Source organism: Sciurus carolinensis, chromosome X (genome assembly GCF_902686445.1).
Source record: "Sciurus carolinensis chromosome X, mSciCar1.2, whole genome shotgun sequence".
Taxonomy (NCBI): domain Eukaryota; kingdom Metazoa; phylum Chordata; class Mammalia; order Rodentia; family Sciuridae; genus Sciurus; species Sciurus carolinensis.
Genome location: NC_062232.1, coordinates 25,081,155 through 25,107,458, shown reverse-complemented (window position 1 = coordinate 25,107,458; position 26,304 = coordinate 25,081,155). Strand labels below are relative to the sequence as shown.

General features: G+C 35.9%; 1 protein-coding gene across 4 annotated transcripts in view; it reads left to right on the top strand.

The window, feature by feature from the left end:
• Dmd (dystrophin) overlaps positions 1-26,304 on the top strand; it is a 2,099,091-nt gene that overhangs the window by 1,697,520 nt on the left and 375,267 nt on the right. For all 4 annotated transcript variants that reach the window (XM_047536255.1, XM_047536256.1, XM_047536254.1 and 1 more), the window contains exon 56: positions 24,916-25,088. In XM_047536255.1, coding sequence (XP_047392211.1) covers positions 24,916-25,088 — 173 coding nt within the window. The remainder of the gene's footprint in view (positions 1-24,915; positions 25,089-26,304) is intronic.

Below are 26,304 nucleotides of genomic sequence, written 5' to 3'. Positions count from 1 at the left end.
TTCATTGCTGCTCAATTCACCATAGCCAGATTGTGGAACCAACCTAGATGCCCTTCAGTTGATGAATGGATAAAGAAACTGTGGCATATTTATACAATGGAATATTACTCCGCAATGAAGAATGATAAAATTATGGCATTTGTAGGCAAATGGTCGAAATTGGAGAATATCATGCTAAGTGAGATAAGCCAATCTCAAAAAACTAAAGGACAAATGATCTCGCTGATAAGCGGATGAGGACATATAATGGGGGGTGGGAGGGGCTAGCATTAGGTTTAGGGTTAGGTTTAGAGTTAGGCTAAGGAGAGCAGTAAGAATGAAGGAAAGAAGGACTGTGTAGAGGGAAAAGAGGGGTGGGAGGGGTGGGAGGGGTGGGAGGGGTGGAGGGGAGGGGAAAAATATAATAAACATCATTACCCTATGTAAACGTAAAAAAAATAAATAAATTAAAAAAAAAAATATTAAAAAAAAAAAAAAAAATTTGCATCTGTACTTAACATGTACAGACTTTCTTTCCTTTCCTTAAACAATACAGTGTAACAACTATTTATATAGCGTTTATATTGTAGTGTGTATTATAAGTAATCTAGGGTGGATTTTAAGTATATAGGAGTGTGTATGTATAGATTAGATTCAAATGATGTGCCATTTTATGTAAGGGACTTAAACATCCATGAATGTTGGTATCCACTGGGGTTCTAGAACCAGTCCCTTGTTGATACAGGGAGATGACTATAATGAAGTTAATTCAGGTGAATGATGATAATAGTATAGACTAAGTTGTAATGATGTAGAAAAGGAAGGGGACAGACTTGGTAGTAATTTAAAAGATGGAATCAATATTATGATTGATTGGTTTATGGTAGGTGAGTTAGAGGGAAGAGTTAAGTCCACTATCTAATTTGGATTATCATGCATATGGTGGTGTAATTTATTCAAATACTTTCCACAAGAGATGGGATGTGTTTGAAGGAGATAGAGAATGGAATGGGGCAAAGGGGTAATATTGAGTCAAGTCTTATACGTGTTGGGTTTTAGTTGACCATGGAACATACAAACATATAAGTCCAGGTAGCTGGTCTTGTGAGTGATACTTATGAGAAAAAATTCTGACTAATTTTATCAGTATGCAGGCAGTTAAAACTTTGCAAGGAGTCAAAATGGTTCAGTGTAAAGTTTGTAGATAGAGAAGAGAAAGGGGTCTAAGAGTAAAACAGTAGTAAAATTTCCAGGATAATATAAAGAAAAAGAACCTGTGGTGGAAATAGGAAAATCAGCAATTCAGTAGGTAGGAGACAAAGCAGGTGCGTGTGAAATCACTTTTCAGAAAAGAAAAAAAAAAACATTTAGAGTTCTCAAATGCTACAGAAGAGTCATGGAAGACAAAACCAAAAATATCCAATTAATTTAGCCATATGTAAAGTATTGATTTGAGTGATTTCAGTGTCGATTTTGGAGGATCCAGTAAACACTCCATGTCAAATAGGGAACAGGACTGCAGTGGATTGAGACACTTTTGAGAATTGAGAACATTGAGGAATGACTATAAAGCAATTCTTTCAAGACTTATGGCTGTGATGGGAAGAGAGAAAGACCATAACAGAAGATGGATATAGGGCCAAGAAGAACAAAGCTATAAGAGGAAAGAGACTTAAGTGTGTTTAAATAACAATGGGAAGGAGACAGTAGAGAGGGAGAGGTTGAGAATCTAGAATAATTGAGAGATAATTGGTAATACAGGTACTTGAGAAGGCAGAAAGGGAAAAATTTACAAATTAGACTGAATAGGAATGAAAGTATATATTTTTGAATTAATTTTTTATTGGTTCATACATAACACTAGGATTTATTTTGACATTATTATAAATGCATAGAGTATAATTTGTGCCAGTTAAGTCCCCAGTAGTTACCTGTCCCATTCCCCTCCCTCCTCCCTCTGTTCCCTTTCCTCTACTTATCTGAAAGTATATCTTCTATTGCAACTTTAGGGGAGGAGGGAAGAATGGGCATAGTTGCTGGTAGTTTTTTTTTTAATTCAGTGAAAGGTTAAAGTAGGTTTCTTCTATTAGATTTATTTTTCTCACTGAAGTGGAAGCTGCAGTTAAATGCAGAGTGATGGGGAATGCATTGGAGTCTGAGATTTAAAGAGAATGGCAATTTGAAATAGCTGCTTTGGGATATTAGAGAAAATGTTGACTACAGAACTGGTGAGTATTTCAGTCCATTCCATTTTATTTGCAGTTTTAAGTCCATTTCTTTGCTTCTCAGTTTGTAACAACTGTCTCAGAAACTTCCTTGTACTTATTTCTACCTTTCTTTTCTTACCTCCCCAATTTAACCCATCCTAATTTTTAAAAGTACATATATACCAATTATCATGAAATTTGCTGATAAAAGATACTACAAAATAAGTTTTAATCTTGGTTTGTTGGCTTGCTTGTTATTAATCCTAGACTACTAAAGCTACCTTTAAAATGAGGGGATTATAGTGGAGAAGAATAGTTTTCAATTATCTTGTCAATTTAAGGTCATGTGACTAGTCCAAACAGATATAGCAACAAAAATTCTACCTTGAGATTTTAACTCCCAGGATAGATTTTCTACCTAATCAAAAGAACCTAATAATTACTCAATCTCATCTTAAATTGTTTAGTTTTCTATGTAAACAGTTTTACCCGTTAGCTGATTTCCTAAGTGTTAAATTAAGAAAGATTTTTTCCTGAAGGCTCATTTATCATGCACCACAATTTCTGATGTATTATAGTTGCCCAATTCAAAGTGCTTTATATACAGAGTACCTAATCTAGCCCATGATACCGTCCTTTTCAAAGAACAAATTTTTCCCGGGCTAGGGCTGTATCTATCATGTTCATCACTGTGGCACTTGGGCCTGGCATGGTGCTAGGCCTGTGGTGAGTACCCAGTGTTTACAGAATAAATGAAGGGACAATGACAAATGATAGTCCTACCATCACACTAGAGGTAGTGACAAAAACTGCTGTAACTTGGAAAATTGGAGGGGAAAATAGTCAAAGCAATCACATGATAAACTGGACTGCTATAATGAACAGCCAGTGTTCTCTTATCTAGTCTCATACGAAGGTTACCAAGGTTACTAGCCCTCTTTGATGTTCTGCAGTGATGTGACTTCTTTCATAAGTAATATCTACGTTAATATATTCAATCATTTGTTTAATAACTCTTAATTGAAAACATAAGCAGTTTCATGCCAAGTAGTAAAGTGAGAACTGGGGATAAAAGAGTAAAGAAGCCAGGTACATTTCCTGCCTTCAGAAGCTTCTAGGCTAGCAGGAAGTTTCCATTTTAGTGTCTTCTCCCTGCTTTTCCTCAAAAGGAAAAGTCTGACATGCGTAAATTGCCATATATTTTTCAAGTTCTCTGTTTAGGGATTTTATACCTAAATTGGTTCTTAATCCATGGCTTATAAATCTAAAATCCAGAATTTCGTTGCTTTTGTTCTCATTTTGTTTTTATGTCCCCATTCTCCTTAGATACAAATGGAAATGTTTTGGAAGAAATTTTTTCATTGACCTGGGAGCCCTACAAAGTCATTTTTGTAACATTAAACTTTGTATTAGATGGGGTTGGGTTGTTTCTCAGTAGTGAATACTTGCCTAGCATGTGCAAGGCCCTAGGTTCAATCCCCAGCAGCCCAAAATAATAATAATAATAATTAATACCAACTTTGTATTAAATGTCAAGTATGAAATTCATGTAGAATAAATTACCACGCCATAAAGGAAAATTTAAAGTGAATGATTTTCATTTTGTATTGCCACCAAAAGCAGAAATTTTGATCCTCATTTGCTCAGAGGAATATGACAGATGATACACAATAGGTGTTATATTATCATTCACTTACCTTCCTCACCTTTTAAAAAAAAAGTTTATCTTTCAAGAAGCTATTCTAGGATCTTTCTCTTGACAGTGTCCTAGCTCTTATCTCTGCTACACACAGGCTCATAAAATGTTTTCTTTGAAGGGCATTTTGGTTTTTTTCTTTTCCTTCCCATAGCAAATAGAACTGAAGGTGTTTACTCCCCATGGTGAGAAGGCACCTGGGTACACAAACAGTGGTGTGAACCTCTGCCTTTTCTCTGCTTGTCATTCACTGAATGTAAGAAACAGGTGCAGTGATCAATTCAATGTGTGCAGTGAACCCCAGGCAGGCAGGGAAAATCGTGTCATGGACCTTTTGTTACTTAGAATAAGTGGGAAGAAAGACTGCCCAGCTGCTTCTGAGAAAACATAATGACTCAGTCAGGACTTTCCCCACTTTATTGGCAGTGGCAGGTTCATCCATCCTCATTTGTCTAGGACAGTCCTGGTTTGTGCCTTTTGTTCTCATGTGATTATTAATAGCTCTCAAAAGTGTTCGGGTTCGGACAATAAATTATAGGGGTCACTCTATTTACATGGGCCCAAGAGTAGAAAACTTTGTCCATCAGGGATGGTCAGTGCTCACCATATCTCTCTCCTGGTGTGAGAACTTCATACTTTTGGGGATTGAAATTGCACCTGAGATATATGCAGAGTGAGTGAAGGTAGAAAAATGACTAAAAATGCAGCTCAATTTATTCAGTGTCTAGTTTGTGCTCAGCATCATGCCAGGTACTGGTAACAGAGAGGTAAGTTCTGTTCTCCAGCATTCACCTCACACATAACCTGCAAGTCATCTTGAAAACACACTATCTTCCTTTAGTATTCTTCCAGCCCTCCCCATGACTTCACAAATGATATAAGTTTGTGATATTCCACTTCCAGGCCTTATTTTTTGGTAATTTCAATGGTAATGTATCATGTTTTAATTAATAGAACATCATGTTATGAAACTGTTGAATCAAATATTTTCCCCAGGCATCTAATGTGTTGTCGGTGAAAATTTGACATCTAGATATGAGGGACAAAAGAGATGAGAAACATTGTAGTAAAATGTTTCTAAAGGATGCTGATAAAGTCTTTGGGTATTCTTAGTTGTTCCCACACCATAAAGTGTCTTATATAGTATATTCTTTACAAGCTGTCCATCAGTGTGTACAAATTCATATGCATTCCTTACTTCCTCCTACCATTATTATTTTGTTTTGGTTTGGTTTTTGGCACTGAAGATTGAATCCAGTGGCACTCAACCCCTGAGCGGCATCTCCAGTCCTTTTTTTGTATTTTATTCAGAGACAGGGTCTCACTGAGTTGCTTAGGGCCTCGCCAACTCGCCAAGTTGCTGAAGCTGGCTTTGAACTTGCAATACTCCTGCCTTAGCCTCTCAAGGTACTGGGATTACAGGTGTGCACCACTGCACCTGGTTACTTCCTGCCCTTCTTAATGGGGAATCTCATTGCTGTGACAAAGAAACAAGTTCAGAAAACTGTAGAGTTTTATTGTTTTGACTTTCTAAAATAATTAAAGGAACATACCACAAATAATAGAAACAATAGGAGAGCTGACCCTAAGAGTAGATATAGCAGTCAGAGTAAGTACAGAAAAGAGAAACTACTCTAGATATGTTAATCAGAGAGGGATTTAATACAGGGAATTAGATGCATACCAATATTCTGGAAAGGCTAAAGGAGCAAGTCTTTGGACTTATCTTCTAGGATAGATTTCTAAAACCAGATAGAATGGATCCACTAGGAAATGACCATCTCTGATGTACCACTGAAGCAATAAATTAAAGAATATACTCTATAACTGTGAATTTGGAACCAAGAATTTGAAGTGTAGAGGCTACCATTTTTGTAGCTGATGTTAGCAACTACCTTTTCTCACAGGGAGCTGGAAAATGGACTCAGAAACTATGGTGTGGGAAATCTCATATTAATATGCTAAGCTTACCAACAGAAACAGCCAAAAGGGGCAGAGAGATGGCCTATACCTTACCTGTCTTCCAAATGTCTCACAAGACTATTCAGTGTAGGGTTGCTGGATTTATCAAATAAAATTACAGGCAGCATTCTCATACTAATACATTTATTGTTCACCCAAAATTCAAAATTAACTGAACACACTATATTTTATATGACTACCCTAATTTATTGTAACCCAATTCATATCCAGAGCTTTAACTCCATAGAAGTCTGGAAAACACAATTTTTAATTTCCAACCTGTGCAACTAGAAGGAGGTTGAATAGGTCCTAGTGTACCACCAATCCATAGTATTTTACCCAAAGTAGTTATCATACCAAGAATGAAGGCTGTCTGCTCCCAGGCACTTGCTACCATTTGAATATAGCCTCTGAAGTCCTACCAATCTGTGTTTCACTCGGTTTCACTCAAATTCCCAGGATGTGAAAGTGATCATCTATACCCTGGGAATAAGGTTTTCAGCAGGTAGGACAGAAGGACAACAAGAAAATGAGGAACCCTGGAGGAAAAATACTGGCACCAGAAAGTGGAAGAAGATGAGAAGATGCCCAGTCAGATCTCCTTTGCTTACTGTTTTGCATTGGGTAAATGCAGGAATCACAAAAGGAAATGTTTCCCTTTTGTATTTCTTCTCCCTTTTGTACCCCAAAAGATGTCTTCTTCCCAAACACCTAACCCAAGGCAATGCCATTGGAATGACATAGATTGTCCATGTTGCAGGTCACATAGAGTATATATGTATGCTGGCCTAAGACGTGTATTATCATTGTTTCACTGGAAATCTGAGTTTGAGGTTCTGAACCGCTGCCTTTCAAATGATTATTGGTTAGAGAACTCTTTGTAAGTTGGGAACTGCTTGTATTTTTTTCATAGGTAACAATATCAAAGGTTGAATGCTGAGTTTGCGCCATGCTACTTAACTGTTTGATGAAAAGACATGTTAGCCTAAGTAGGAGAAGAAGTAACACCTCTCCAAGAAGCCAGAACAGAGGGAAAACAATCACACAAGCACAAGGCCACTCTTCAGAAATACAGAAATACATTTTTGTTCCCCATTTTCTCTTGGAGTTTTCTGCATTTAAAACAGTTGGATAATTTCTAGGCTACTGACTATAATAGGAAATCAGTAACAATGGGAAGCAGTGGGATGTTGTGAGAAATAATAGAGGTACTTGTTCCCCAAGTTATCCTGGAGGACTTTCCATGGCAGTGAAACCAAGCAGTAGAAGCTTGGCTGAGTGTGAGCAAACAGTCCTACTGAGAATGGTGCTATCTCTTCAATCCCTTTCTCTCTGGTGGTGAGAGTGGGAAGTAGGGGAATTTTTTGGCAGAAAATTTTTATCCAAGAGTTGGCTAAAAGAGGGTATTGTTACAGTGAAATCAACTTTCCATGAATTGTTTGCTGTAAGAGCAAATGGAAGATAGTATTGCATCTTTGACAAGTGAAGTCAACTTTTCAGATAGCTTGTGTTCTTCTTTTGGAATACAGCAGGTCTAGGTTTCTTTTATTTCAGAGGTATAGTAGGTTCATTTTCTTTTTGAAAGTATACCTTATTTTCCCTTACATTTGCCTCTTTACAAAAGCACTATTGTACTTTAAAAGCACAATCGCCATTTGATGAGAATTTGTCAGCATCTGTAAATTGAAGATCCTCAAATGGTTTTTACTGATTATAATTTAATTTCAAACCCTTAATGATATTTTAAAACACATGAGTTATTTTGTAACTCTCAACATCTCAAGGATAAATTTGATTTCATAGACTGTTGTGCCTAATGAAATATTTCTTTTCAGTAAAGAGAGGAGCAAGGAAGGAACTGAATTCTCAATGCTTTATATAATTCAAACACTAAGTGTCACATTGTTTCTCTGTGAATATTTTAATGTTATGTTTAAAAGAAAAGATAATGGGCATAGGCATTTAAAATCCCCAAGTTGTCCTTTTAACATTTAAGAATCTATTATTAAATAACAATTATAGATCTAAAATCTGATCTTTTAAAGGATTTTATTTTCCCTGTTTATAAAGATATATGATTTCCCTATTATATGATTATCAGTATTGAAACCAGGAGCCTAATGAAAAATTAGTTCATATCATTTGGTGAATACCATGATTGGCAATCTGGGTAAGCAAGATATTTTGGGGTTTGGTACATTTCAAAGCTTAAAATCTTACATTGATTTTATAGTGAAGAACAGTTTTAGTTACTTTCGAGGTTTCAAAAATTAACTGCCCAAGGACTATTTCCATCTTTTCTCAGGCACCAGGCAGTTTTCCAGGAGCAAGCATTCATTCATTTGGAGAGTTGTAACCTGTAGTTTCCACTTTTCCAGCAATTGCACTAAAAACCCTGAGAATAGGCCGTAGGATTTACAGAGCTCAGCTTCTCAGGGCAAGCAGATCTGTTTAGCTCTTACCTGTCAGTCTGTGAACATTCACTTGCGTATTCAACGGGTTTCTTGTAACTGCCAAAATCTGAGAGAAAATAAACAGAAAGGGAGAAGAGTGCAAAACTCTAACTCATATTCATAGACTTATCTCTCTAATGGAGAGGCTGTTTTATCTTCTTTTATTTTTTTCTTAATCAAGCTATTAGCATGAAACAAGGACATGTAATCTTACCAGAGTGAAATTGGGGTCATGCCATAGGGTAACTGAGTGAGGGCTCTATGGCATGATGATGTATGGCCACCCACAGCAATGCCTTTGCCACATCAAATCTGCCCTTTAATTACATTTTAAATCTCATTTGAAGCTATTTTATCATTATGGAAATTGCTCTGTAAATGTGCCCAGAATGAGACCTAGTACAAGTTTGCTGAGAAGAATTGAAGACAGAGATGAAGTGGCTAAAACATGATTATTGGACAGAGTTTTCTTGGCTTTAGGCAAAACAGCCCATGCAATAACAGAAAATCTTCATTGACTCAGAGGTGTACTCTCCCTAGTTTATTACAGGACGCTTTTGCCTGAAGCACTATCACTTCTTCGATAAGCCAAAGGAAGGGTTCTGCTCCCCAGCTCAGCAGGCCTTTTTCTCCCCAACCTCGGAACCATCTTTTGAATTTATAGTTGCCAAAATGAATAATACAATATTGGCATCGTGTTCCTGACTCCATGCATGCATGCAGAGCAGGCCTAAGGTTCTTTAAATGAAAGATTGCTTTCTAGTCATGAAATAAAGAACACCTGTGCTTTCTTTTCAGGGTCATTTAAAAATATCTATACCACTGGGCTACAGAAGGCAAATAAGGGGGAGTCTTAGAGTAAAGTCAAAGTGTTCTTTTCTCTACAACAGGAATTGTCTCACATCTTTGTGTAGCACAACTCATTTGAAGGTTTCTTTTCAGCACATTCTTAATTATCTCTCTCTTTGATCTTAAACTGTTTCACTGAGCTACCAAAGAGCAGAGAGCCTAGCTATGCTTTTCTCAAGGTGCAAACCACTGTGCCCTTCCACAGTCAGACCCCTGACTGAATGTACCCTTTTTCTCCATGGTTACCCACCCACTTCTCTTTTATTTATTTCCCAAGAAAATGGCAGGTCAAAATGAGAAATGACGAGGTTAGTTGAATGTGGTTAAATTGGGGTAAATTTCCTTGTAGCATCCAAGAACTGTCTTTTGAGATGCTCTTTCCCTGACATCTGATCGTTTTGTGCCTAGGATCACTGTGAGTAGTTCCAAGATGCACAAATAAGCAAAAGCACATTTTGGTGATATTTCCAATGTGTTCTTCTTCCTGAGAGTTTTCCATTAAAATGCTACTTGAAGGATATGTTGCCTTTAATAATTTACTGAATTTCTTAGAGATAGAGTTTGCAGTAGCTACTCATAGACAACTACTCTCCCTTGTCTCCTAGTGTTTCATTGTCATATTTTGTGCTTACCAATATTCATTCAAGTATCCCAGGTAAGATTCATCATTTTCACAAAGATGGTAATGGCCTCCAGATAATTAGACAATTATGCTAGATCAGTGCATCATTCTCAAATGGTGACCCTGGACTAACAGTATCAATATCACCTGTAAGAAAGGCAAATTCTTGCATTCTACCCCATACCTACAGAATCATGGACTCCAGGGCTTGGACCCAGCAACCAGTGTTAGTTTTAATAAGCCCTCCAGGTGAGTCTCAAGCTCACCACTGTGCAAGACACACTGCTAATGTATAATGTAAACTCATGTTCCCAGGTACATGTTGATGACACAGACCAAAGAAGAGAACATAGACTGCCTAACTCCATGATGGGTGCCTCTTTAGTACAATCACTTCAAGCTTCCATTGATAGTGGGTGGAGGGTATGCCCCCTTCAGAAGGTCAGAACCATCCTCCCTTCACTACATCTTCAAAATTCTATTTTAAATCACCTAAACGTCCTTAGAGGAACAACACTTTAACCATGGGTCAGTGGTATAACCTTACATACTCTCTAAGCCAAAAATTATCTTGTTCCCTTATATGTTGTCCTTGGATTCACTCAGTCTACAAGTTGTATGTGTGATCTCTTGAAAATATCTCCTTTGTTCCATCCATGTCTATTACCTTAGTTTACATCACCATCTTCTCTTGTTCCAACTGTTGTAATATCCTTTCATATGTTCTCCCTGGCTTTAGTATTCTTGCCTCTAAAACATCTTTTCACTGCCAACAAGATGGCATCACCAAAAGATGAATCTTAAATAGATTGTTAAATACCTTCATAAGATAAAGCCCAGATACTTAGCATGCCATATAATCCCATTCACAATCTAGCCTCTCCTTTTTATCAAGATACACACACACACACACACACACACACACACACACACACACAAGGTGGAGGTGGGGGTATAAATGCACTAATTTCCCTTAAGTAATCAGTTTTACTTTAACATTATCACAGTTTAGGTTTATTTATCTGCTAAGACTTTAAAACTGCAGGCCCATTCAAATAACATACATCATGTACCTTTAAGAGTATTTTTTGGTCAAAGTTTAGGGAATCTCCATCTTTCTTCCAGTCCACAAAAGGAAAAAAATCAAATTCTGTGAGTTAATGAAACAGAACACTGATAGAACCAAGTAGAAAAAAAATTTTTTTCAGCAAGTCCCTTTATTTTCTACTCAAAGTAACATTAATAATTAGATATTATCCACATTGATTTCTCAGTCTCCTGTTGGTGAGTTTTCTTCTGTTAAATTTAAAACCATATCACAAACTCAGCAGAGATTCATGACATCTCAACAGTTCTTCTACCCCTATATGAAAAGAATGTATCAAACACATTTGGGGGTCATGGTAAAAACACTGTGCACATGGCTTAGTTACCTTTTCTCTTTCTTAATCACTACCAGGCTTCCTCATTTGTACTCAAGGTCAATGACAATGATTAAATGCAGCTACAGTTTCTTCTTTCTTACTCAGGGTACCATGAGGCAGATTTCTACTACTTTTAAACAGATATTACAATGTAACTGCCATGTAAAAATTCTTACAATGTCAATGTCATCTGTTAAGAAATCACCTTGTTTGCTCAAGTTCCTTATTAAAACTTACATAATTTGTCTTGTGGGTAGAGAAATACTATGTCTTCTCAAACCTTGCACTCCCAGAGATAGTCTTCCAAATCTATTTATTCTCAGAGAAGAGCATTATCTTGTGACCAAGGGCCAAAAATGTCCTGGTCCAGCTTCAACAAAATGATCCAAGTATCTCTAGGATGTTCTGAACTGAACCAATTCTTTGGGAAGGATTAGTGGTTATACAATAGAAATCCCATGAATGTGTTTCTTTTCTCTGCACAGTGGTTTCTAGAATTGAATACTCCTTAGCTTTTTGTCTGTTTCTCATTTACATGTTCCCTCAGCAGATATGCCAATGCCATACCTTTACATTAATGTCCATATGTATTAATGTCCCCTCTTCCTCCTTATCCTCACATTAAAATAGAGTAATTTTCTTTTCTCCTCATCACCATCCATCCTGTTCCATGAAAGAAGAAAACTAGGTGAAGTAATTTCCTAGGCACCAAAAATTCATTATACTCCCCAAAAGAAGTAATTTGATCTACATGGTAATAAACAGAAATCAACTCACCAAAGGACACCAGAGACTTGGACCAATCATGGCAGCAGGACGTTAGTTAACTTCATGGTACTGGAACCCTCTTTAATATTTAAAATTTATGAATAGCTAGAAATTATTTTGAAGTTAATATCTTTAAACTTTAGGCTTAAGGGTACGCAAAAATGAATAGAGTTGTATGCAATATCTGTTTGTGATTATTTTGGAAACTGTCTTGCTATTTAAAGTGAAAAACAGAAATATCTTGAATTTTTCACATCATTAACCTGTTGTAAACAGTCACCTCAGTGTAAAGCTGTTTTGTGGTTATACATGATATTATGAGGTTTATGGGGGATTGAGAAAGAATAAAGTTGTTGTTTTGCATTTACAACCTTCATAATTAAAACAAGCCAGAGAAAATTAACTACATGGCTGTTATGATTTCCAGTGTATTATCCAAAATAATTATGGCACTTTGCCATATGTTCTTGCCTTCTTCTTACATATTGCTTTTTGGATAAGATGAGACTTGACATCAACTAATTGCTTAGTTCTAATATACAATCTTGAATGATAGTGATTCTCTAGAGAAAAAAAATTGTTGGATAACAAAGAGATTACAGAAATAAGAGATTTTCTAACTTTTAACTCTATGCATAATATAGACAAATTGCACAGATAAATATAACCATCTGTGTATTAGCTCATGAGAAGATAGGTGACTGTTTTTAAAATAGAAATATATTCTGTTCATTTAGAGCCATTGAAAAATATTAGTTCTGCATTGACCAAGGAAGAATAAAATATTTCATACCTAACTAGAAAAATAATTCAGTTGCTGATCATTCCACTCAGAGCATCACAGTACGTTTCTCAAACCAAGTGTCTCACAGGTGGATTAATGTGTTAAATATGTTGCTGTTACATGTAGTCAACTCAGAAGTCACATGCTTTTTATTTGACAAGTAGGGAAGGAAATGGGGAGCTAATAAAAAGAACATGGATTCAGGTAGATCTTGCCTCTGCCACATAACAGCCAAAGGATTTGAAAAAGTTACTTCATCTCTCTAAATCACGATTTCCTCAATTGAAAGATAAGGAAGTCTACTTCATAGAGTTGGTGTGAGGGATTTATAAGAGTTGTATTAGTTTCCTGACCCTTTCATTCCCTTACCCTATCCCCACCTCTCAATGTGGCTCTGCAATTATAAATATGTTTCAACATTGGAAAGACCTATCTGGTCTTTCTCAGATAAGGCTTATCTTCAAACAGGCTGATCCAAAATATAAAACATAATACAAGACCAAAAGTACCTTCAACAGCCTAGGCTTTGCATATGTCATTGTGCCTGTGATTTAACCATAATTTAAATGTACAATCTAGAGTTTGCGTGTAAAAACTTTTCAAGATTACCATTGGCAATGATCTTCCTAAAGATCTTATCTATTTGTGAGCACCGAGACAGTGTAACAGAATCTGATATAATATTGTAGCATGGTATAGATCTTTTATATAGATTTTAGATATAGTATTGACAAAGAAAACTCATCTTGTCTTGGGATGGTTTTATCTTTCAATGCCAGCATTGTGAAGGCATTCCATTCTTTTTTTAAACTAAACTTCATATGCTGATCTAAATGGATATCAACATTAATTCCCCCCTGGGTCCATGGCATCCAGCTTTTTAAAGCAACTAAAGCAGGGTTGCTCTATCCACACTTCTCTGGATATTGTGTCCTTTAGAACTCACACCCATATATTTTAGGAATGCCTAATAAGGGATATTTTGAGTGGGAATCACCTGTGTCTATATACAGGTTTGGTTTGATGTCCATGTCCTTGTCATTGGTATTGTCCTTGTCATTCTAATTTATTTGACCCTGAGGGATGTGTGTGTGTGTGTGTGTGTGTGTGTGTGTGTGTGTGTGCTTGAAATACATCATTTGTAATGATTGCCTTATTCCTGGGGAAACAAAAGGTAAAATAACATTTCTCTGTTTAAAATGCTTTTGTGAATAGTTATCACTTGCCTGAATTCTACCTTCCAATAGTAGGGCAAGAGAAGGATGAAACTGAGTCACACATGCAGCTATTTCTATGATTTAAAAGTGCTTGATGCTCGTAGCATCCTTCCTCCTTATTTTCTCCCTGTTTCTGGAGCTATTGCTTTGTTGGTTCCTGAATGACTGGGACTACCTGTCAAATAGGCTTCCTGCCTCCATTGTTTCTCTGCTATCATTTACCATGGAAACTGCCCTCCTAAAATCATTCCCAAATACTTTTTTGTTGTCAAGTCTTTACATAGGAAGTTACAGTAGAATCTTATCTTTATAGGATCAAATATAATCTCCAGGCTGCTTTCAGAGCCCTCAATGGCTACTCTGAGCCCTTTGAACCTCATCTATTGACCCTCCTCTGCACTACCTCTTAGTTCCTGCCTATAGCTCTGTCCACCATCACTATGCTTCTGGTGTTTATTTTCCTTAAAATAGTTTTATGTCTTCTCTCCTGGCCAGGTTGGAGTTGTAGAGGAAGGATGAGAGACCAGAGGGGCACAGTTCTAATAGCCACTCACAATATTCAGGCGTTGTATAAGGTACTTGGATGCTCTACACATATCACCTCACCTAATCACCAAAGCCTTATAAGGTAGATATTATTGGCCACATTTATAGGACATAAAAACAGACTTTGAAATATTTTATAATTTTACAAAATTCACAAAGCTAGTAAGTGGGGAAGTTAAAACCTTTATATAAATCACAGTGGTTCATTTCTCTCTTTCTGCAATAACACTACTTCAGTTCACCATTATCTTTTGTCTAGATTAGAGGCCTGGCTTTTTTAATGGCCTGCCTCTTTCCTCTTTTGCCTTGTTTAATCTCCACATAACAATATAATGATTTTTAAGTCTAAATCAGATTATGTCACTACCTTACTTTAAAAGTTTTATTTGCTTAAAATAAAATTCAAACTCCTTACCTCAAGTCTTAAAATGTTCTCCATTATCTGGAGCCTCTTCTACCCCATCTCCAGACATATTGTTCTTACTTGGTGGATTCTAGTCAAGATCTTTCCTACCACAAAGCTGACACAAAGCCAACACAAAACCAGCTCCTCTTTTAGTTGGGAAGAATTCTATGCCTTTGCATCTTTCTGTAACTGGTGCTTTCTTATCCTCAAGTCTTAGCTAACACTTACTGCCTCACATAGTCCTTTCTTTCTTCTGTCTTTCTAAAAATCGTTTTATTTGTTCTTTCTAGATATACAAAACAGTAAAGTGTACTTTGACATATTATACATACATGGATTATAACTTATTCTAATTAGGATCCCATTTTTGCAATTGTACTTGATATGCAGTTTCACTGGTTGTGTATTCATATAAGAACATAGGAAAGTGATGTCCAATTCATTCTACTGTCTTTCCTATTCCCATCCCTGTTCCTTCCCTTCAGTTCCCTTTGTCTAATCCAATGAACTTCTATCCACACACACCCCCACTTATTGTATGTGTCAGGATCCACATGTCAGAGAGCATATTCAGCCTTTGGGTTTTTTGAGATTGGCTAGCTTCACTTAGCATAATAGTCTTCAGTTCCATCCATTTACCAGCAAATGCCATAATTTCATTCTTCTTTATGGCTAAGTATAATATTCCATTGGGTTTATATACCACATTTTATTTATCCATTCATTTGATGAAGGGCGCCTTGGTTGGTCCATAGCTTAGCTATTGTGAATTGAACCACAATAAATATTGATATGATATATTGATAGTGATATATTGCATCACTATAGTATGCTAATTTTAAGTGCTTTGGGTATAAACAGAGGAGTGGAATAACTGGATCAAATGGTGGTTCCATTCCAAGTTTTCTGAGGAATCTCTGTACTGCTTCCAGAGTGGTTGCATCAATTTGCATTCCCACCAGCAATGTATGAATGTACCTTTTTTCCCACATCTTCACCAACATTTATCATTCCTTGATTCTTGATAATTGCCATTCTGACAGGAGTATGATGGAATCTCAGTGTAGTTTTAATTTGTATTTCTCTAATTGCTAGTGATATTGAACAATTTTTTCATATATTTGTTGACCATTTATATTTTTTCTGTGAAGTACCTGTTCAGTTCCTTTGCCCACTTATTGATTGGGCTATTTACTTTTTTGGTGTTAACACATAATCCTTTCTTGACTACCATAACCAAGGGGCATCCCATCACCACAATGTGTGCACCATTATTCTCACCATAGTCTTCCATTTGTTATCAGAGCATTTCCTATTTTATTGAATATTGATTTATCTGGTTTTTTTTTATATTTGTCCCCTAAATATTATGCTGTGAACTTCAAAAGGGTAGAAAGTTTGGGGTTTTTTCCCCCCACCAATATTTATTGTAGGTTCCTTCTACAATAAATATTGGGAGAGAAGGAAGGAAGAAGGAAGAAAGAATTCACATAAGAACTAGGATCACATCTTACCTATATTATCTGCATTCCCATAGTTCCTAGCAAGATCTTAGGTGTAGATAGGCACTTAATGCATATTTGTGTGATGAATAAATATGCAGAGAATTTTTGCACTGCTAGAGGAAAAAGGAGGAAAAACAAGATTCAAAAGAGAAAAGATACCTCTCTTCCTACTGCCAACCTTTTACAACTTAAATGAACCCTACAATTTTAAAAAGTAATTTTAAGAAGAGAGTAAGCCAGAGGGTCAGGCAAGGAGAGAAAGTATCACATGTTACCAGAGTTTGGGATTGCTTAAGGCAGTCTGACAAATGGGATTTTGCTCAGTTTCCTCCAGGGATAATCCACCCTAGGCCAGGCATTTTTAAAGATTAGATTTTGAAATAAAGCTTTGCACCTGGGAATGTACTGAGACAGGAGAGCATATCCCTTGTCTCTGCTGTTCTAGTGCTTAAGTGTGAGAATTTTCGAATGAGATATGAAAGCAAAGACAACAAACCCTGCAGGATAATAGTCTCTGAGGACTTTAATAAGAGCCATTTTTAAAGCAAAGCTTGTGGACTCCTAAATCCATAGCTGCTCGTTTAAGACACATTACGATGCAGTGGACCTGAAAACACACTCCTTATCTACCTAGAGCAACCAGGCTCCAAGCCAAACAGCAGCTCTCAAATTAACTCTTGTTTCTCTTGGGATGACAACTCTGCTACTTTTGAAAGTATCACAATGGCCACGTGTGCAATCGATAGGAAAAAAACAGTCACACCCTCTTGTGAATCTGTAACCAAGTGCATTTCCTGATCTAGTTAGGAACTTCTGGTGCTTAGATTAGAGTCCTTTTAAGGCCAAGACTGGCTCCAGTTCCTTTATTTGGGTACTTCTCAAAAAATCTGTTAGGAAGGATAATTTTGTTTTGTTTTGCTAGTAGTAATTTCCAAACCATTAAAGAGTAATACTTTTGTAACATGCAATAAAAATGAATCACTTTTTAAAAATTACAAATACCAGACATACAAGATGTAAGCCTTGGCTCTTTATTTTTAGTTGTACACATCTTTTAAGATTTACTGTCAATTTCCATTCTTCTGTTCTTGGAATGTGTGTGTGTGTGTGTGTGTGTGTGTGTGTGTGTGTGTGTGTAAGAACTTGAAAACCTCAACTATTTAAAGCCTGTGTTTAATCAATAATCAAACTAAGGGAGTTTTACTTTTATAAGTTTGTTTTTGTTTTGTTCAGCTTCTCCAAAACAGTTAACACCTTTTCAAGACATTTGAAGAGTTTTGCACACACTGATTTCTCCTTAAACACAGTTTTCTAAACATAAATTGACCTTCTCTGATGAATTCAGGATCATTATCATTAATTATTTTGCTTGGCTGTAAAACTAGTTGATGCCTTCAAAGGCACTAATACATAGAGGGCTTTCAGTTTCCACACTGTGTGGCCCTGAAGGCTATAGCTTCTTTTATGTCTTTGTGGTTCTGTCAGATGTTAACTTCTTGCTACTCTCAGTTTAGCCCATAAGCATAGTTTCTTTCCTATTTTGAAATCTTCTGTTTCTGACTTTATAAATTTTGGAAATCAAATTATTACCTTTTTTTCCCTATTAAGCTTATTTGAATTAGGCAACAATTATCAATAAGAAATAACTAATACTTATAATTATTTATATACTAACTGCTTTCAGAAAGGATTAAATGTAGTGTGGCTATATTAAAAATTTTATGGAGATTTGGCCACTTATTTTTATTCTTTCTGTGCTGTTTATTTCCTCACTTCTCAACTATATTCAAATGGAGTTTTTGTTCATTTGCTGAGTCATTTATTTATTTTTAATTGACAATTTTATGTATTTGTGGAGTACAATGTGATGTTTTAATATATATGTACAATGTGAAATGATTAAAGCAGGCTAATTAAAAAGTAAATCACTTCACATACTTATCATTTTATGGTGAAGCATTTTAAATCTCTTATATACATTATTATTATTTATTATAGTCATTGATTTTGTGTAATAGGTCACTAAAATTTATTTATTCCTCATATTTAACAAACTTTGTTCTCTTTGATCAATGTTTCCCCTCAATCCCTGTGCTCCCCTCCCCCAGCCCCTGGTAATCAACATTGTGTTCTCATACAATATTGGTCTTTCTGTGCCTGACTTATTTCACATAGCATAATGTCTTCCATGTTCATTCATGTTGTCACAAATTATGCCATTTCCCCCTTTTATAACCGAATAATATTCCATCCTGTACATATGTAGAATATTTTCTTTATCTATTCATCTGATGTTAGGAAATTTAGATTGCTTCCATGCCTTAGCTATTGTGAATAATACTGCAATAAACAATGGAGTGCCAATATCCCTTCAGCATACTGATTTCATTTCCTTTGGATATATACCAGAAGATGGGTTGCTGGCTCATATGGCATTTCTATATCTAGTTTTCTGAGGAAACTCCATACTGTTTTCCATAATGACTGTATTAGTTTACTGAATTCTTCTTTTTGAGACAAATAATTCCATATATATGTAAAAAATAATACATGGATACTGTTATTCATGATATTTTGAAATCCTATCACATCCCTTAATTTGGGTAATAAGAAAAAGGATATACACTAATTGTCGCTATCTCCCTTTATTTTTCTTCTAGTAAAAATTTTTTAACTTTCCATATTCATCCCCATTTTGTCATATTGCTTATGAACAATGAGCAATAATTGTTCTTGTTGAATGAGACAGTATAAATGTAATAAATGTAATAGTCAATAATCTTGTCCTTGTACTTTTCTCAGTGGTTTTTAATCCTACTTAATTTAAGGCACTTGACTGCATTCTACCTGTTTGTCCCTAACATTCATTGTCTATTCCAATCAGGTTATACAATTTATTATCTTTGCTCATAAACCAAATCATTCCACCTTTATGCCATTTCAATGCTATTCTTCTAATATCTCCTGCCTTCCACATTTCTCAATCCCATTCAATCCTCAAAGACCAAGCTGAGTCCCATGACTTTTTTTTAATTTATTTTTATTGTAAACAAATGGGATACATCTTGTTTCTCTATTTGTACTTGAAGTAGAGGCATACCATTTTTGTAATCATACATTTACCTAGGGTAATAGCTTTTGATTCATTCTGTTATTTTTTTCTCCCCCCCACCCCCCACCCCTCTTATCCCTCTATAGAGACCCTCCTTCCTCCATTCTTGCCCCCTTCCCACCCCCTATATGTGTCATCATCCGCTTATCAGTGAGATCATTTGTCCTTTGGTTTTTTGAGATTGGCTTATCTCACTTAGCATGATATTCTCCAATTTCATCCATTTGCCTGCAAATGCCATAATTTTATTATTCTTTATGACTGAGTAATATTCCATGGTGTATATATACCACAGTTTCTTTATCCATTCATCAATTGAGGGGCATCTAGGTTGGTTCCACAATCTGGCTATTGTGAATTAAGCAGCTATGAACATTAATGTGGCTGTATCTCTGTAGTATGCTGATTTTAAGTCCTTTGGGTATAGGCTGAGGAGTGGGATAGCTGGGTCAAATGGTGGTTCCAGTCCAAGTTTTCTAAGGAATCTCCACACTGCTCCAGAGTGGTGAGTTCCATGACTTTATGAAATCTATTTCTATCACTTGAATTCCACATGAATTCTCTCATAGTGGTAAGCTCTATATTACCTATTATTTATTAGGGATTTGTGTTCTGGATTCTGTTCAAAGTATTTTACAAAATTATTCCATGTAATATCCAAACCAACCCAGTAGGTATGTATTATTATCTACCATTTAGTGGCACCAATGAGATTAAAAAGTTGTCAAATTTAAGCAGCAAATAAGAGAAAGAGAACAGGGAGACTCAAATATGTTTATTTAACTGTACTTTTTCATGAGTTTTCCCTGGAGGTTGAGAAAGGGGACTTAAGCAGGCATAGACTAGACTCCCAGGGAATAAGGAAGTGTGGGATTTGTAAAAGTCTTTCAGAAAACAGGATACTTTGCACTCCTAAAACTGTTACCCTGTGAGCATAATACTTGCCTCATATTTAAACTTTCCTGGCACTCATCACTAAAATTTGCTCCAAAATTATATAGAATTTCAGGCTATATATTTTGATTTGGGGAGATACATTATTTTTTCATTTGCATCCATTTTCTCAATCATTTTATGTTCCCTCTCATAGTTTTGAATATATATCTCTGGTTGCTACTTCAAATCTGTTTAACAGTTTCCATATTAATAAGACCATAAAATTACTTTTGGGGTACTGGTAACAATGATATTTATTTTCTCATGACAGTGCTAAACTTACTGATATGTAGATGAGAATAGTATTAATCAGAAAATTGCCATCAAAAAACTGAAATTCAGAGGCAAGGTAGCTTAATGGTTAAGAGCACAAGTCCTGCTGTTCAACTGTCCCTGTTCAACTGTCCCAATTCAAAACTCATGGAATAGTTTGTTAGCTATATGACATTGGACATTTTTTCTTAACTTCTCTGTAGTTTTCTTCTCTTATATGGAAAATGAAAATAATAATGATGTTTACTATAAAGGGTGATTGAGAGTGTTAAATGAGTTCATGATAATAGTTCTTTGGACAATGCCTGGTATATAGTAAGTCTTATATATGTTACTGCTGCTGTCATTGTTTTTGTTGTTTATATAACAAATATCTTTTTTCCTATCAATTACTTGTTATTCTTCCTAAAGAATATGATCACATGAAAAGAAAAATTAAATAGCATACAATAAATACAGTAAGTCCTGAGCAATCCTTTCTAGTTAGGTCACATGTGAAATAAAACTATTTAAAATTTTCTGTGAAAATTGTCCTATGTCCAGATTGGCTACTCTCTGAAGACTCCACTCACCTCTCCATACCAACTTCCTGCTTTTCTGTGGTCTCTAAGTGTAAGGTTTAGTCTTAAAACAAATGTCATCATGGTAGTTTGATGCATATGTATGTTCCTTTTTACCTGGCTTGTCAATGCCCTATTCCCACCCAAAACTCATGTTGTATATTGGTGCTGAAAATTCTCTACTACAGTATGGCAACCTTTGAAAGAGACCCTCATGTTCTTCACTAGTACTTGCCTGTCTTTTAGGGCAAACTACCTGAATCCTGTAGCTTGACAGATTCTCGACCAGCCTACATCCCAAAGGAATGTGATCAAACTCTCTTAATGCTGATGTGTCAGGTCATTACTTCGTGTAGCTCATGGTTCACTTGGCTCTTGGAGACAAAAAGAAGATTCACTGATGGAAGAATTTGTGTTGTGGCAGCAGAGATATTTTGTAGTAAGACCTTTTCAATACAGTTTTTGCTCACAGGTGGTCCCGGATGCCCAATTGCAAAATGAGAAATAAAAAAGTTAGTCAGGATTCTATTTTCACTCAGAATAAATCAATCCATGTGGGTAAATGTTTTATCAAAATCAGTAATGCTATCTTTCAGTGTGCTTTTCCTTCAACAATCAGTTTTTTCTTCTTGTTAATAGTATCCTTGTTCAGCTTCACTAACTACTATGTATTATATCCAATGCTCACAGCAAACAGGTTGGTGGAGACAGCCCAAGATCTTCAGGAGTCAAAAGAACTGGATCCATTTCCCAGTTCTAACATTTACTACACATGAGACTTTGAACAAATCAGTTGAACTTCTCTGAATCTCTCATCTGCAAAAGAGGAAAAATATGATATACTTCACAGAGCCAGGGGAGGAACAGCCAGGGTATTACATTTATAAGTGCTCAGTAACCTGTAAAGCTCTTACTGTACATATTTCATTTAGTGCTCCAAGCCACCATCATGACCTAGAAAACTAATACTGGTATAATACTTACCTTCATGCCAATGCTAAGACTTTACTTCAGTCAAGTCTGCATTTCTTAAGGGAGAAGATTTTATCCTACTATCTATGAGATTTGGCAGGAAATTCTCATTGATATTTAGTTAATAATATAAGTGAATTAAATAAAAAGTGCATGTATGACTTTAGGAAAAGAAGAACTGTCACTTGCATTCTTATATCTCCATGATGCTAAGACTAGACAATCAGTCCTAGATAAATATTTGTTTATGAATTTTATATCCATTTCTTTATTGATGATACAACAAAGATGTTTATATGCAGTGTAATATACACAGGCCTGGCAAAGATGAAAATTAGCAAATTCATGAATCAATACCCTATTTGCACTTGGAAAGACCTCTTTTATTCAACAAAGAAAGTGTTGATGGCTTCATGTTATACGTAATCTTAAAGAATTAATGATTAGGACTCAGTGTCTGCTATCAATACAGGATATAAAAATTCAAATGTACTATCATTTATATGCATATAAGGTAGAATGTTTATCCTATTAGTCAAACTACTTTACTCTCTGGGGCTCAGGGGTTGTAGCTCAAGTGGAAGAATGCTTACTTAGCATGCAGAGACCCTGGGTTTGAACCCCAGTACTGCACAAACACAAAAAAGAACTTTATTTTCTTGAACAACTGTAAATTTGGCTTTAATTCACTAAATATATACCCTGAGGAGAAATTTTAGGTACTGCACAAATCAGAACAAAATAGTAAAGTAAAAGAGACAAGTGTGGGAATTATCTGGAACTTGGATCTGGTTTTTATTTGTCCTGAATTGCTTAGATGAATTAACTCAATTTTCTCTTTTTCTGAAAAAGAGGCACATTATTCCATGTAGATAAAAAAAGAAGAAAAATGCCATAAAATGGCTATATGTTTGACCAAACTTGTTCTGTATGAAGCCTAATACTAGTTTCTTACTACATATGCTAGTTTCAAAATCTGTCTGTACCCTTCCAGAACCAACCTCTTTTTGATGGACATGCTCCTAAGTCTATTTTAGTATTTCCCTTCTTTCAACTTCTGATGTGGTCCTATTCACATTCCCCTTCCAGTCTTTCCAGTCAAAGAGGAATGGACATAACTCTTTTCATAGTCCATCAGGGCCAACACTAGTAACAGGAGACATTCACTAACCATCTACCTTACTTCTGTAGCACTCAAACTTCTGCATCTTTAGAGGCCGTGAGTGAAAACATGAGCTAGTTCTTTAGAATTTCTAACATGTTATTGTTGCCACTTTCCCCCTTACTTTAGCAGAGTAATTTAATTCAATTTTAGAAAGAGTAAGAGACAGAGAAAAAAGAAAACTTTTCTAGTTACACAGATCAATCCAATTGTTTGGAGCTTCAGAATGAATTTTTAAACTTGTTGAACAGAAGCATACAAATCTCTAAGAGCAAGTCAGATAATGTACAAAGCCTCCATTCATTGTGTAGGCAGAAAGGAATGCTGGTACCCGGCAGCTCTCTAAGGAATGTTCCTTTGGCTTTGACTGTTCTGCTGGGAACAAGGAGGGAAACACATATATAAAATGAATTTATAATGTCTCTGGCTTGTAGTGGCAAAATGATAAGAAAAGTTGGCTGTTTAATATAAACTGTCAGTTGCATATTCCAGGCCTCCTCTCTTTGAGGTCCCTCCCACATCCACACGCCTGGCTACCGTTTAGCAAGGAGTACAAAGTGGCTGTTTATTATTATTGACTGGTGAGGCCTGTGCTCTGAAACTCATTCTGTCAACAGAATGTAAGCAAAGTTGGCATTTTAAAGCAGGACTCTTTCAGTTTCTGGGTTTTCTCAGGATTGCTATGCAACAGGATCAGTGCTGTAGTCCCCGGTTCAAGCTGAAAATGTTACACAGGAAGACATACCATGTAAAGGTCAGATACTTCTACTCTGATAATTTTCTTGATCTGTGTCTGTACACGTGAACTTGAATGCCTACCTCTTATTATAACTCTTACCAAGGTCCTATGAACTTTCCACCTGTCAATCCTAAAAATATGATGGTATTTTAAATGGGAGATCTTACTAATAAATGTGTGATGCCATAATATATGTATGATGCTCTAACACCAAGGTGAACTTAATGTGTGTTGTCAAGAAGATCTGCTCCTCTGATAGAGTTCCAATAATGTGCTGGTTCTGTGGACCAAGGACAACCTTGTTTATTCATCTTTCTATGCTTTTATGGTCAGAGTCAACCTTACAGATTACTATGTACATGGAAAATATGCCTTGACTCATATTTTAATGAAATGATTGGTACCGGGATGCACCTTACCATACCATTTCCATAAAACAATACATTTTATCCATGAACTAGAAGATTTAACTTTTGAAATTCATGAAGTTACAAATACATTACTTTCCAACTCATAATGACAATGAATAAATTTACTATACCTAATTAGATGTTCATTTTCAATCTACATAATAACATGAGACAATATACCAAGAAAAGTGATTTGAGGTGTATTGTCTCATAGTGAACCTGATTAAAATGTTTGAACTCATAGTTTTTTTTTTATTTCTCCAAATTCACATTCACAGCTGGTTTCTTTCATTCAATAATTCTGCATGTATCCTTCTTCCTGCTGTCCCACAGGACCTCCAAGGAGAAATCGAAGCTCACACGGATATCTATCACAACCTAGATGAAAATGGCCAAAAAATCCTGAGATCCCTGGAAGGTTCTGATGAAGCGGCACTGCTACAAAGACGTCTGGATAACATGAACTTCAAGTGGAGCGAGTTGCGGAAAAAGTCTCTCAACATTAGGTAGGAAAAGATTGGAACAAAAAAACCAGAGATGAATTAAAACGACAAAATTTTCCTCATTTTCCTAGCATAAGTAGCTAATATCTCATATGTTTATGTAAATCACCCAATTTTGGAATGATTCATTTTATTTTGAATAAATGAATCATTCATTTGCTTGGTATGGAGATGATACTTGAGGGTTCAGGTTAGATTAGCATGGTGATGTTTTATAACCACAGGAGAGATGCATATTAAGACATTAGAGTGAATTTAAATGAGGAGCACAGCTCTTCTAATTTCATAGAGTTCTCTCTTGGCTTATCACAGGGTTGTACAAAAAATGATAAAATTAACGGATGTTTATTATGGAATTCTTTCTTTAGCATTACTCAAAATGCATACTGGAGGACATTCTTTAAATACCAGAACTCATTATAATTAACAGTTTAGAGAAGCCCTCTCCATAGCCTCAGCAGCTGAGAGAATATAGCCACTTTTTGTCATTTGATTCCTCTTAGATTTTGTTAAAACACATCCTGTGTGGGCATACTGAACTTTTCTATTTTAATTTATTTTTATTTTTATAGACTGCATTTTGATTCATTGTACACAAATTGGATACAACTTTTCATTTCTCTGCTTGTATACCACATAGATTCATACCATTCATGTAATCATACATGTACATAGGGTAATGATGTTTTTCTCATTCCAGTGTCTTTCTTTCCCCCACCCTCTCCCCGCCATTTCCCTCTACACAATCCAAAGTTCCTCCATTCTTCTCTTACCTCCCCACACCCCTTGTTATGTATCAGGAATGAGCTTTTAATTCTATACCCACCTGTTACTTTCTACTTTGCCCCATTCTATGCACCAGCTTTCTTTTGAGAAGTTAGTGGATGAATCCAAACATTGGTGTAAGGAAGGCAGAGGAAGCTCTTTGCATACCCATTTTGCTAAGACAGTTCAGTAGAGGGACAAGTCTGTGAAATGCCTGCTCTTACCTAAAGGATCTACCAAGTGGCAGAGAGTGGAAGCCAGGCTTCCTACTTTCTGATTGCTTTTCCTTATCTACTTCTTTTTCTGAAAATATTTTGTGCTTTTGTCTTTGTCTATAAAAGGAATGGTGGTAGAAAGAGGTAAAAAGGACAAATGAATGTAATAATAGTTACAAGGGAATACACCAAAAGAGTGAGAAGAGTCATTTCCTTTAGGAAATAAGATTATAGAAGGG